The following is a 14,925-nucleotide window of genomic DNA, read 5'->3' on the forward strand; positions in this document are numbered from 1 at the left end:
GACAGATTCACTGTTCCCAAAAATGATTGATGACCAAGAAAGACATTGAAGAACAGTTTAGGTTTCCAAGGAAAAGGCCTGCTTCAGTATACAAGTATTGAGATTTGTCAGACTGCAGTTAAAGAATCATCAAAATTGACCTGTTTCTGAGTCAGAGGGCAGAATTTTCCTATCCGCCCATGATGGGAATCATAGTGGGCAGGACACACACCATGCCTACGAGTGGGATTTTCCAGTCTGTGTGCGTGTATGTAAAAGTGAAAGATAAAGTTAGCATTGGTAGAAAATAGTGTTTCATTCCATGATCATAGAATAGAATCCCCTACGGTGCAAAATGAGGCCATTCAGCCCATCAAGTCTGCACTGACCCCACGCTCTACCCCCATAACCCCACGTACTCTACCCCACAAATCCACCTAACCTACACATCTTGGGACACTAAGGGAAAACTTACCATGGCCAATCCACCTAAGCTGCACATCTTCAGAATGTGGGAGGAAACCGGAGCACGCGGAGGAAACCCACGCAGGCACGGGGGAGAAGAATGTGCAAACTTCACACAGACAGCGGTCTAAGGTTGGAATTGAACCCGGGTCCCTGGCGCTGTGAGGCAGCAGTGCTAACCACTGTGCCACCGTGATTGAACACTGTATAAAACAGATGGCAAACAAAAGATGAAATTCAGCTAACGAAGCATATTTGCAATTTAAACATAGCATAGTTCAGGAAATGTAATGAACCAAGGGAAACAGATGAACTCGGATACTGAAAACTCAAGGGTTCCACAATGCTGAGTAGTGCTGTTAAGAATTAGGACACTTGGGTTCCCATAGTTTTGTGTCAAAGCTAGTAACCTGACCCCTGCTGCATCATAATGAAGATGGTTTGGACAAAGAGATGTATGAGTAGATGTGTTTTTTAGATATATGTATGTAATGAAGGGTTTTGTTGGGGAACTCCATATAAGAAAGTACCTGGATGGGAACTGCTCATTTTCCCCAGTGAATTATCTGCAGGATAGATGTATCGCTTGTTTGTGTTTGTTACTTAGAAAATCTGCATCAAATTGAATTGATTTCTGGGCTGGGCTTGGAGCCTTCTTTCATGTAGATGGTTCACTTCAGATATCATGGTCGCACAGTGGTTAGCACTGCTGCCTCACAGTGTCAGGGACCCAGGTTCAGTTCTGGCCTCCGGTGACTGTGTGGAGTTTGCACGTTCTCCCCGTGTCTGCATGGGTTTCCTCCAGGTGCTCCGGTTTCCTCCCACAGTCCAAAGATGTGCAGGTTAGGTTGATTGGCCATGCTAGGTTAACCCTAGTGGCAGGGGGATTAGCAGGGTCAACCTGTGGTGTTATGGGAATAGGGTCTGGGTGGAATTTTGGTCAGTGCATACTTATTGGGCCGAGTGACCTCCTTCTGCACTGTAGGGATTCTATCAAGAAGGATCCAATGTTTAATTTTTACTAATGGAGGCGGGAAATAGAAAAGAGGGATCGGGGAATGATGTGAATTGTTAAGCTGCAGATAGAAGATTGTCCAGCTTTACTGTGGGAGGGATGTGAAAGGTACAGAGTTTGATGTAGCAGGGATAAGGATTATACTTACTGCTGTATGTTTGCCAAAGTGAAGTCCACTAGCCAAGCTGCTTAACCTTGCTATCGCAGACTTGCTCAAATACACCTCGCAGGTGCCATAGTAAGATTTCAAAAGTTGGAACTCTCCCGGAGTGTTTGACGCACAGCAGGGTTTTAACTCCTTGCGTGTATTTATAAGTCAAAGCCTGTGTGAAAATACTGACAGCTGGTTATTCAGGATTGTACTTCAGGATTAGAGCTATTAATTGAAGGTGGAAGTTTTGTCTGGTGGTGATTCATACCAGTAACCTTCCATCTTGGCTAACTGGCTGCTCGTAAGTCCTATCATCTGGGCTGCTGTAAATTGCTGTCGTAATTAAGCCAAGTTCTCCTCATAGATAATCCAATTGCATTTAATCGCACCGTGTTGTAACCTTGGAGGAGTCTTGCTCAGTAAAAGGAACTAAAAGGGTGGCACCAGACTTAAAGCACTGCATTTCAGCCTCAGTCTCGATTGTTGTGCTTGTGGCTTTGGGATGGGTCATGGACCGGGGACCTTGTGACTCAGAGTCGAGAAATGGAACATTCCTTCATTTCCTGTTCTAGTTAGTAAGAACTTCTCTTCCTTGGTGCACTATGTTGTAATCGGGGAGGCGATGGCCAAGTGGTATTCTTGCTAGGTTATTAATGCAGAAACTTAGCTAATGATCTGGGGTCCTGGGTTCAAATCCTGCCATGGCAGATGGTGGAATTTGAATTCAATAAAAGATATCTGGAATTAAGAATCTAATGACCATAAAACCGGTGCCGATTGTTGGAAAAACCCATCTGCTTCACTAATGTCCTTCAGGCGAGGAACTTTGCCGTCCTTGCCTGGCCTACATGTGACTCCAGAACCACAGTAATGTGGTTGACTCTCAACTGCCCTCTGAAATGCCACTCAGTTCAAGGGTAACTAGGGATGGACAATAAATGCTGGCCAGCCAGCGATGCCCATATTCCACGAATGAAAAAAAAAAGTCAATGACTTGCCTATAGAAGCTTCAGTTTGTTGTCAGCCTTTAGTTTGATTCAAAATAGTGACTGGAATTTTGGGCCTACAGAATCATAGAAACCCTACAGTGCAGAAAGAAGCCATTTGGCCCATCGAGTCTGCACCGACCACAATCCCACCCAGGCCCTACCCCCATATCCCTACATATTTACCCGCTAATCCCTCTAACCTACGCATCTCAGGACACTAAGGGGCAATTTTAGCATGGCCAATCAACCTAACCCACACATCTTTGGACTGTGGGAGGAAACGGGAGCATCCGGAGGAAACCCACGCAGACACGGGGAGAATGTGCAGACTCCGCATCGACAGTGACCCAAGGCCGGAATTGAACCTGGGTACCTGGCGCTGTGAGGCAACAGTGCTAACCACTGTGCCACCTTCAAATTCAAATTTCACCATCTGCCATGGTGGGATTTGAACCTGGTTCCCCAGGTCTTACCCTGGGTCTCTGGATTACCAGTCCAGTGACAATGCCACTGTGCCACCACCTTCCCCTATAACTTCATTGTGGTGTTAATGTAAGCCTACTTGTGACAATAATAAATAAACTCTAAACTTTATTTGCTTCATCATGGTTGTATCAGTTCTCTTCTAGTCAGTGGATTTTTTCACGGCTGCATTCTCTTGGATGTGGTTGCTAAACATGGACTGAAAGTACTAATTATCAGCATTTGACTCCAGACTAAACCAAGAATCCTGATCCATTCGGGAGAGGCCCTTGTGTTTGCTACAGCACAAGTTTGAACTGGAATGTTCAAAACGTTGACACCCTCCACCCACCAGAATCTTGTCAATTCAGGCCTACGGCTCTACAATGGTATTACTCTTTGGAAATAGTGGAGGAGGGAAGCCATTCGTGGCTCAGCTGAGTGGCAACTGGTGCGACATTGCACTACTTGCATCTTTTTGAGCAAGCTCAGGAAATAGCACCTTTCTGTGTCAGGACTTGGGATTTCAAGTTCTGTTTGACAATCATTAAGTTCGCACTCTGATCTTGCACTGACAGCTGCTTTGTCAAGGATGCTGTCCTTAAGATATAGTGTTGAGGAAGATGCCACACCTTGTGGGCGGCATAGTGGGACGGTGGACAGCACTGTTGCCTCACAGCACCTGGGACCTGGGTTCAATTCCGGCCTCGGGTCACTGTCTGTGTGGAGTTTGCACGTTCTCCCCGTGTCTGCGTGGGTTTCCTCCGGGTGCTCCGGCTACCTCCCACACTCTAAAGATGTGCAGGTTTGGTGGATTGGTAATGCTAACTTGCTCCTTAGTGTCAGGGGATTACCTGGGTAAATATGTGGGGTTATGGGAATAGGACCAGGGTGGGATTGTGGTCAGTGCAGACTCGATGGTCCGAATGGCCTCCTTCTGTACTGTAGGGATTCTATGATGCCACCTGTTCCATTCATTTAGGAGGCGATTGAAGATCCTATAGAATTCCTACAGTGCAGAATGTGGCCATTTGGCCCATTGAGCCTGACTGTTCGAAAGAGCATCTTTACCCAGGCTCAGTCCCCTCATCCTCGTCACCCTGCTCATTTGCGATGGCCGATCCAGCTAATGTATATATCTTTTGATATAGGGCAATGTAATATGGCCAATGCACGTAATCTGCACTCCGTGGTACAATCTGAAGAGCAGAGAGTTCTTGAGTTCCAGTCAACAATTAACCAGTGGCACTAAGAGAGATTAACTGTCCATGCATCCGACTGCAGTTTGTGATCTTGCTGTGAACATAGTTGCTTATAAATCACGATGTTTGAAAATAATTGATTGGTGGGGATTACAAAGAGTTAATGAAGCTGCAAATTGTAATTTATGCTTTGCATCAACCTCCTCCAACCTGAATTGGTTTCACCCTATCAGCATTACCTTCTATTCCTATCTCTCTCATGCATTTATCTGTATATCCCCCCCTCACCTTAACTATTCAGTGTGGCAGTGAGTTCAACATTCTCACCGCTCTCAGGGTAAGGGAGTTTCTGCTGAACTACTTGTTGGATTTATTCGTGACTATCTTATATTTATCACTGCTAGTTTTGGATTCTTCTCATCCTTAAAGATGGCTTTGCAATTTGGTGCTCTGTCGGATTTGATTTGATTTATTATTGTCACATAGATTGGGATATGGTGAAAAGTATTGTTTCTTGCATGCTATACAGACAAAAACATAACGTTCATAGAGTACATAGGGGAGAGGGAAAGGGGAGGGTGCAGCATATAGTGTTACAGTCATAGCTAGGGTGAAGACAAAGATCAGCTCAATGTATGATAGGTCCATTCAAAAGTCTGATGGCAGAGAAGCTGTTCTTGAGTCGGTTGGTACGTAATCTCAGACTTTTGTATCTTTTTCCCGTCGGAAGAAGGTAGAAGAGAGAATGCCCGGGATGCATATGGTCCTTGGTTATGCTGGCTGCTTTTCCGAGGCAGCGGGAAGTGTAGACTGAGTCAATGGATGGGAAACTGGTCTGCGTGATGGATTGGGCTGCATTCACAACCCTGTGTAGTTTCTTGTGGTCTTGGTCAGAGCAGGAGCCATACCAGACTGTGATACATCCAGAAAGAATGCTTTCTATGATGCATCTGTAAAAAATTAGTGAGAGTTGTAATGGACATGCCGAATTTCCTTGGCCTCCTGAGAAAGTAAAAGCGTTGGTGGGCTTTCTTAACTATAGCATCAGCATGGAGGGACCAAGGCAGGTTGTTGGTGATCCGGACACTGCGAAACCTGAAGCTCTTGACCATTTCCACTTCTTGCTGGGAAAGCAGGTCAGGAAACTGGGAAGTGATGAACAGAAAATGATGGGCCACGGACCTGCAAGTTCTGCTCCCTCCCTGAAGTGCTGGAACCATGAACTTGTCCCGTGTGTACGAAGCACTTTGGGACGTTTTCTGCAAGATGCGCTGAGGAGCTAAATAAATGCAGATCTGACTCATAATGTGGAGTAAGACACCTTTTGTGAAAATCACCTATTTATAATTTTGTGGTTGCTTTTTCATATGTGCGCAGCGTGTAGTTTCTAAGAAAATTACAAGCTAGTGTGTGCAGGAAGCGTGTAGTTTAAAGTAATGCCCTCCCATTTTGGTGATCTGTCACCTACATATTGTCGGAAAGAATGTTCAATTGACTTTATAGCCAGTCGGTAGCTGGATGAAGCTACACGCATGAGCTTGTGCCCAGAACAACTGCACAAATGCTTGCAGTGCTCCTATTTACTAGGATGTACCACTGTGGGCCATGGTAGGATAATTGTTCCATTGCTGAACTAATTATCCAGAGACCTTGACATGAGCATAAATCCCAGCACGGCAGTGAGCGAATTTTAAATTTCATTAAATGAATCTGGAATTAACAAAAAAACTGGCATTAGTCTTGGTGACTGAAACTACTGGATTGTTGTTTGAAAAATAAAGCTGGTTCACTGATAACTTTTAGGGAAAGAAAACCTGCTGTACTTACCAGTGTTCCCTGTAAAGTATGCAGTGATCTGAAAGTCCCCACTCAGGCTGTGTACAAGCCAGCCCCTTTCCTATGCAAGTGCGGCCACGCTAATACATATCAAGGGTCCACACAATTAAATAAATCAACCTGCACTCGCTTAAAATTTTAATGGGAACATTGGTCCTTCTCTTTCTGCCCTGTATGTTACTTCAAACAGTGTGGTTGACGATCAACTGCCCTCTAAAGCTGTCCATGTTCAAATGCAACAAGATCTGGACAATATCCAGGCTTGGGCTGACAAGTGGCAAGTAACATTCGCGCCGCACAGGCAATGACCATCACCAGTAAGAGACACTCTAACCACCGCCCCTTGGCACTCAGTGGTGTTACCATCACTGAATCCCCGACTGTCAACATCCTTGGGGTTACCATTGACCAGAAACTCAACTGGACTCGCCACATAAACACAGTGGCTAGGAATGCTATAGCAAGTAACTCACCTCCTGACGTCCCAAAGCCTGTCCACCACCTACAAGGCACAAGTCAGGAGTGTGATGGAATACTCCCCATTTGCCTGGATGGATGCAGCTCCAACAACACTCAAGAAGCTTGACACCATCCAGCATAAAGCAATACACTTAATTGGCACCTCATCCACAAACATCCAGTCCCTCCACCACCGATGCTCAGTAGCAGCAGTGTGTACCATCTACAAGATGCACTGCAGCAATTCACCAAAGATTCTTAGACAGCACCTTCCAAACCCATGACCACTTTCATCTAGAAGGACAAGGGCAGCAGATAAATAGGAACACCACCACCTGCAAGTTCTCCTCCAAGCCACTCACCATCCTGACCTGGAAATATATCGCTGTTCCTTCGCAGTTGCTGGGTCCAAATCCTGGAATTCCCACCTTAACGGTATTGTGAGTCAACCCACAGCACATGGACAGCAACAATTCAAGAAGGCAGCTCACCACCACCTTCTTAAGGGCAACTAGGGATGGGCAGTAAATGCTGGCCAGCCAGCGACACCCATGTCCCAATAAAGAAAAATGGCCAAGCAGTTTGATCAGTTGTATTCAAAGTGACTCGACACCACCTTTTCAAGGTCATTTAGGAATGGCCAACAAAGCTCGTATCTGGTGAGCTCGTTAAAACATACAGCCAGCAAGAATGTTAACTGACCTGAAGCTAACAGAGAAAAAGATTGAAAGTTGAGTGTCGTACACGATCCACAAAATCTCTGGGCGATGATCCCGATTTCAATTCTTTTAATGTATTGAATGTAATCAAACCAAAAATCACCGTAACCATAAACTATTCTTTTCCATAAAATTCCAGAAATTAAGATTGGTGTGGGAACAGACTTGGATTCTGATGGCCATTAAGCTTGTCATAAAGCTGATGTATTTCCATTCACTACAACCTAATGCACAGAGGCACACTACCTACTTGCGGTATTTCACAATTTAGTAGACATTGGTGTGTGTGCGAGAGCAGAATTCTGGTTAATTATAGTTTGACGTCGATGGCTTTACCTCGATGTATCCAGTTTAACCTGCATTTATTTTGCAAAGTTGTATCTGTCCTTGAGTACAGGAGGAGAGTAAGGGAGGGATGAGACAGTGTGAGAGATGCTGACTTTTAACAAAACGTGCAAGCTCGAGGAACAGTTCCCAAACCTTTTTTAGTTGAAAGACCCCTGTTTGAATGGATTAATAATCATGAACACCCCATCTAGAATCATAGAATCCCTACATGCAGAAGGAGGCCATTCAGCCTATCAGCACCGACCACAATCCCACTCGGGCCCTATTCCCGTAACCCCACATATTTACCCCCTAATCCCCCTACACTAGGGGCAATTTAGCACGGCCAATCCACATAACCTGCACATGTTCGGAAACCGGAGCACCCAGAGGAAACACACGCAGACACGGGGAGAATGTGCAAACTCCACGCAGACAGTGACCCAAGCCGGGAATCGAACCCGGGTCCCTGGCACTGCGAAGCAGCAGTGCTAACCACTGCGCCATCTAAATAACATTATAAAATAGTCAATATGAAAATGCTGCATAGAATTTTAATAATGTTTTTAAGATAACGGGATTTTTGGTACCTGTGAGATGGTACACCTCCATCTCACTGCAGTCTTAGACTGTGTTTCAGAATGACATCCATAAATCATTCCATGTAAAAAAAAAAATATGTATTTGTTTCCTCTCACGAAGTTGATTGAATTGTAGAATGTGGTTCCCCAAAATACTCATCAAAATCCCACGTAATTCGAAATAGAATTTGATTTACTCAGTCTGGTAAAGGCTCAGACAAGAATTGACAAATTGGTCAAAGGGTTGGAGGCCGCAGATGCGGTTAACGTTTGCAGTATCGCTTGGCGCAGTGCTTTAATCCATAAAATCTCAGCATCTTAAGTCAGGGAGCAGATTTGATTTGATTTATTATTGTCACATGTATTAGTATGCAGTGAAAAGTATTGTTTCTTGCATGCTATACAGACAAAGCATACTGTTCACAGAGAAGGAAAGGAGAGAGTGCAGAATGTAGTGTTACAGTCATAGCTAGGGTGGAGAGAAAGATCAACTTTAGTGCGAGGTAGGTCCATTCAAAAGTCTGACAGCAGCAGGGAAGAAGCTGTTCTTGAGTCGGTTGGTATGTGACCTCAGACTTTTATATCTTTTTCCTGACGGAAGAAGGTGGAAGAGAGAATGTCCGGGATGTGTGAGGTCCTTAATTATGCTGGCTGCTTTGTCGAGGCAGCGGGAAATGTAGACAGAGTCAACGGATCGGGGGCTGGTGCTCCTGAGAGTGACTGATGGCAAGAAGGAGAGCCGCGACCTGTCCACAGCATCCTGGGGTGGGTTGTCCACACGTCACCCACTTGTAAGACAGCACTGCTCAGAAAGAGCTTTCATCTTATTTCCTCGTCACATCACACCGCACCCCTGCCTCACCCACCGCCCCCCCTCCCTCCACACCCCCAACCTGGAAGAACGTTTCTGCGGATGCCCTGTGTTTGGGCCCCATTTTGAGAATTGCTGCCCTGAAGAAAAAAATGTTTATTTACTGACAACATGGCTTCTACAATTTGAATAATTACAGCTCTGTTAAATTTGAGCCAACTGACTTTGTTGCGTTGTTATTCCTGAAGAGAACAGCCCCATTCAGTCCAGCTGGTTATTTGTTTTTGTTTAGGACTCCACGAGACAATGGAAGCCACTCGAGCAACGCAGCTGCACAGATGTCCTGTGGCTGGTGATTATTATTTTGTTCTCCATTGGCATGGTAAGTTCAGCTTCAGTTTTTTTTTGTTGTTGAAGGTTCTCGTTTATCAGAAACACTATTTTCTTGATTTGGATTTTATGGCTGGTGACAAAAGGATGGTGCCTGGTGTTCATTAGATATGGCGTAGGATATACAGCACTGAAATGGGTCTTTTGGCCCACCGCACCATGCTAGCACCTGTGGTCACATGGTACATCTTCCATCTTCCCTCATCTAAGTCTTATCGTAACCTTCAATTCACTTCTCCCTGGTGTTTATCACCTGATGAAGGAGCAGCGTTCCAAAAGCTCGTGATTCCAAATAAACCTGTTGGACTTTAACCTGGTGTTGTGAGACTTCTTTCTGTGCCCACCCCAGTCCAACGCCGGCATCTCCAATCATGTTTATCATATAATCATAAAATCCCAGCAGTGTAAAGGGAGGTCATTTGGCCCATCGAGTTTGCACCAATTCTGTGACAAAGAATCAGCCCTCTCCCTGTAAGCCCACATATTTACCCCACTAATCCCCCGAACCTACACTGAGGGAGAATTTAGCACGGCCAATGCGCCTAGCCAGCATCTTTTTTGGACGATGGGAGGAAAGCAGATCACCCGGGGGGAAAAAAACAATCCCGACACGGAGCAAGTGCGAACTCCGCACAGTCACCTGAGGCCGGAATCAAACCTGGGTCCCTGGTGCTGTGGGGCAGCAGTGCTAACCACTGTGTCACTGTGCTGATTCTCCTTGTGAATTCATCAAAAATATCACTTCAACCACGTCTTATGGTGGAGAATTTCACATTCGCACCACTCTAGATCAAGACGTTTGTTAGTTGGCTCCCATTTCCTGCTTGGTGACCATCTTTATACTGTTGATTTCTGGTTTTTGCCCTTTCCCACAAAAGGAAACGTTCTCTGCATCAATCAAGCATAACATTTTGTAAAGTTCGATACTTCCATTAGGTCGCCCTTCAGTCGTCATTTTTCAAGAGAAAGGAGACGCAGTCTAGTCCATCCCCTCCTGATGCGTATGAACATGCATTTCTGGCTTCGTCCTTGTAAATCTTCTCTGCACTTCTCTCTCTCATATGATGGCACAGTGGTTAGCACTGCTGCTTCACAGCGCCAGGGACCCGGGTTCGATTCCTAGTTTGGGTCACTATCTGTGCGAAGTCTGCACGTTCTTCCCGTGTCCACGCTGGTTTCCTCCGGGTGCTCCAGTTTCCTCCCACAGTCCAAAAGACGCACTGGAAATGCTAAATTCCCCCTCAGTGCACCCGAACAGGCACTGGATTGTGGTGGATTTTCACAGTAAATTCATTGCAGTGTTAATGTAAGCCTACTCGTCACTAATAAATAAACTTCAAATGTCGCTGCATTTTCATGATGGCATGGTGATCAGAATGCTGCACAGGATTCTAAGTATGCTCTTACCAAGATTTGATATAGATTTAGCATAACTATCCAAGTTGTTGTCGGTAAATAATACCTCTGAGACTAGTCGTGAGTTAAAGCACAGTGGTTTATTTTCACAATTGTGGAAGAAGTCCAATCCCTAACACGGTCTCAGACTTCTTACTGAATACAGGTCAAGAGCAAACATTAATACATATATTTTCACCCCTGGTCACGTCCTCATCTTCCCACGATTATTGCTGTCTCGGCAGTCCCGTCTTTCCCGTGTAACCGTGGCCATCTCAAGGCTGCGAATATCTGTTTTGTCTCCACCTGTGTGTTGTTTATCTATTACACAAGATTACAAGTTTGCATAAACGGGTTGACTAAAATACAGGGGCCTATATAGCAATTTATATTGTTAATGATGAATAGTATATAATGAATATATATGAATCTATGAGTATATGATCACAGAAGGTATACATGTAAGTTCCACCATGTTAAACAAAGGTACATAATATAACATAAAATGGACTCGAGCTGATTCTGCTTAGCTTATACTAGCTTAGCCACGTTCCTGATACAAAATTAGCTGGGAAAAGTCATGAATGTGTACACAGCAGTTGCTTCTCTTATCTGGCTTGGATGCATGAAAACAAGCTCCACAGACATGAAAACACTGAGCTCTAATGAAAGCATGAGCTCTACAAAATCCTCACAAAATCTCTAAGTATCACAGAGTTCAGGTCTCAATGCTTAAGTGTTACAAAGTTCATTAACCCATTCCCGTCTTCACACGTTTTCTCAATTCTATCCCTCCTAGAAATAAAGCCTTTTAATCCAAAAGGATTGCTCTCTCTTATTACCAGACACTTGCGTGATAATTTGATTTCATTTGCTAATCTGGGCTATTCAGTGGATTTTGCATAGATTTCACCATCAACGCTGCCGTGAACAAGGCTCACTCGGCCCGTTTACGGTTGCGCCAACAAACCCATAAAGCCTCAGGGTGGGAAAGCACTGGTAGATCCGCAATCGGCTAAAATGGAGCCCCAAGCTGACCCAGTGGGAAGCAAAAAGTCCTGCGCGTGTGAAAATCATGTCCTTCAGCTGATTAGTTTTGCAAACAGTCAGTCAGAGGTTTACAGCATGGAAACGGGCCCTTCAGCCCAACTTGTCCATGCCACCCTTTTTTTTAAAACCCCAAAGCTAGTCCCAATTGCCCGCATTTGGCCTATATCCCTCTATACCCATCTTACCCATGTAATTATCTAAATGCTTTTTAAAAGATAAAATTGTACCTGCCTCTACTACTACCTCTGGCAGCTTGTTCCAGACACTCTCCACCCTCTGTGTGGAAAAAATTGCCCCTGTGGACACTTTTGTATCTCTCCCCTCCCACCTTAAACTTATGCCCTTTAGTTTTAGACTCCCCTACCTTTGGGGAAAAAATATTGACTGTCTAGCTGATCTATGCCCCTCATTATTTTATAGACCTCTATAAAATCACCCCTCAGCCTTCTACGCTCCAGAGGAAAAAGTCCCAGTCTATCCAGCCTCTCCTTATAACTCAAACCATCAAGTCCCGGTAGCATCCTAGTAAATCTTTTCTGCACTCTTTCTAGTTTAATAATATCCATTCTATAATAGGGTGACCAGAACTTTACACACTATTCCAAGTGTGGCCTGACCAATGTCTTGTACAACTTCAACAAGACGTCCCAACTCCTGTATTCAACGTTCTGACCAATGAAACCAAGCATGCCGAATGCCTTCTTCACCACTGTGTCCACCTGTGACTCCACTTTCAAGGAGCTATGAACATGTACCCCTAGATCTCTTTGTTCTGTAACTCTCCCCAATGCCCTACCATTAACTGAGTAAGTCCTGCCCTGGTTCAATCTACCAAAATGCATCACCTCGCATTTATCTAAATTAAACTCCATCTGCCGTTCGTCAGCCCACTGGCCCAACTGATCAAGATCAATCGTGCTTTAGAGAAATTAAATGTCCTATTTCCCCACTGTGGTCTTTTGAGCATGCTGTCTTGTGGCGCTTGTGGTAACCTTGATTTTAATATCCGGGTGATGGTGATAGAGAGCCGCTGGACCACTAATCCAGATTTCTGACTACAAATTCAGATACCCAGCTACTAATTCGGAGGCCCAGGCTAATGCTCTGGGGACATTAGTTCAAATCCTACCATGGTAGCTGGTGGAATTTGAATTTAGTTATTAAATATGAAATAAAGAACAAAGAAAATTACAGCACAGGAACAGGCCCTTTGGCCCTTCAAGCCTGCACCAACCATGCTGCCCAACTTAACTAAAACCCCCTACTGTTCCGGAGATCATATTCCTCTATTCCCATCCTATTCATGTATTTATCAAGATGCCCCTTAAATGTCACTATCATATCTGCTCCCACTACCTCCCCCGGCAGCGAGTTCCAGGCACCCACTACCTTCTGTGTAAAAAACAAACTTGCCTCGTACATCTCCTTTAAACCCTGCCTCTTGCACCTTAAACCTATGCCCCCTAGTAATTGACTGGGAAAAAGCTTCTGACTATCCACTCTGTCCATGCCCCTCATAATCTTATCGACTTCTATCTGGTCGCCCCTCAACCTCCGTCGTTCCAGTGAGAACAAACCAAGTTTCTCCAACCGCTCCTCATAGCTAATGCCCTCCATATCAGGCAACGTCCTGGTAAATCTTTTCTGTACCTCTCCAAAGCCTCCGCATCCGTCTGGTACTGTGGTGATCAGAATTGAACACTATATTCCAAGTATATATCCAAGAAATATCAAAGCTGGTTTCAGTAATGGTCACCATGAAGCTATCATTGTTTGTCTTTAAAAAAAAAAAATCCATCTCGTTCACTGATTTCCTTCCCTGAAGGACATTAACCATCCTTATCTGGTCTGGTCTACATCTGACCCCAGACCCATTCCAATGTGGTTGACTTTCAACAGCCCTCTAAAATGACTTAACAGGCTACTCAGTTCAAGGATAATTGGGGGTGGGTAACAATTGCTGATCTTGCCAGTGATGCCCACATCCCATGACAGAACAAAATAAAGAATATTAGCAAATTCCTGGACAGGCATACTTTCCCATCCTTCTCCCAATCCTAAACTTAGTTGGAGGAATATGCTGTTGAGGACTCCTGTTTGGGCTGAAGGGAGAATTGTGTTTATTCTTTCAGGCCATTCTTTCTTTGTAATGTATTTCTGGCCTATTGCCAACAACTGTGTCATACTGCTTTCAGAAGTAGAAACGAGTAGGAAGGCATATGTTAATGTAGTACAAAGGCGTGACTTGAGAGAACCAAACCGACCATGCATTAATTCCTTCTGCCTCGTCTGAGGGGAAATTACGCAAGGCTGAGTTTCTGCAGCATTCCTGAACACCTGAATGAATTGACTGGAAGTTCTGTGCAAGCAGTGTGACTAGTGTATGGGCTGGTGCGTGTCTGCTCATGATCTAACTGCATCATCATCCTCAGTCCTGTGCTTTCACCAAGCTGAGAGCGTTGCTACTTCTCAGGGTCCCTCTGATTTTATTTTTCTCTTGTTGTTTAACTCCTCTTCTCGCTTGGCCTTTTGGCTAAGATCAAGTGTAGTATCGACATGCTGTGGTTGGTTTCAGTCATTAGGTTACATTTTAGCTTCATTTGAAGCAATTTTTAAAAGCGGCATCTCAGCCTTTTGGCTAAGATGGAAATGAGATCAAGCCTTGGAGGAGGAGCTATGCCTACTCCAATCAGCTTGGATCATGTAGATCAAGCCCAAGACAGGAGGTGAGAGCCCTGTCTTGTCAGCTTGGATCGGGAACGTCCCAACTTGTTGAGACTCTGAATTGGACTTGATTTGATTGAATTGGAATAAAAACAAAAAACAAAAAAAAACTCCTCTTCTCGCTTCCTTCCCCCATCCCTGTCTTGTTCCCAAGGCAGATACACCAGCTGTGGGGTCATAGTTCACATGTGTCGACAATTCACGGGTGTGTCTTAAGTAGGATTTTCACCTTTTAAACCTAAACAGCTGATGTCTGCAGACTGATTGGCTGTGGGTGAAGTTTTCAAACTTTATTTATTAGTGTCACATGTAGGCTTACATTAACACTGCAAAGAAGTTTACTGTGAAAATCCCCTAGTCGCCAAACTCT

The 14,925-nt window shown here is 44.6% G+C and overlaps 1 protein-coding gene across 2 annotated transcripts in view; it reads left to right on the plus strand.

Moving 5' to 3' along the window:
* The window catches only part of LOC144494771 (choline transporter-like protein 1), a 92,571-nt gene that overhangs the window by 16,877 nt on the left and 60,769 nt on the right, over positions 1–14,925 (plus strand). For both annotated transcript variants that reach the window (XM_078214084.1, XM_078214086.1), the window contains exon 2: positions 9,289–9,378. In XM_078214084.1, coding sequence (XP_078070210.1) covers positions 9,289–9,378 — 90 coding nt within the window. The remainder of the gene's footprint in view (positions 1–9,288; positions 9,379–14,925) is intronic.

This window comes from Mustelus asterias, chromosome 6 (genome assembly GCF_964213995.1).
Source record: "Mustelus asterias chromosome 6, sMusAst1.hap1.1, whole genome shotgun sequence".
Taxonomy (NCBI): Eukaryota; Metazoa; Chordata; class Chondrichthyes; order Carcharhiniformes; family Triakidae; genus Mustelus; species Mustelus asterias.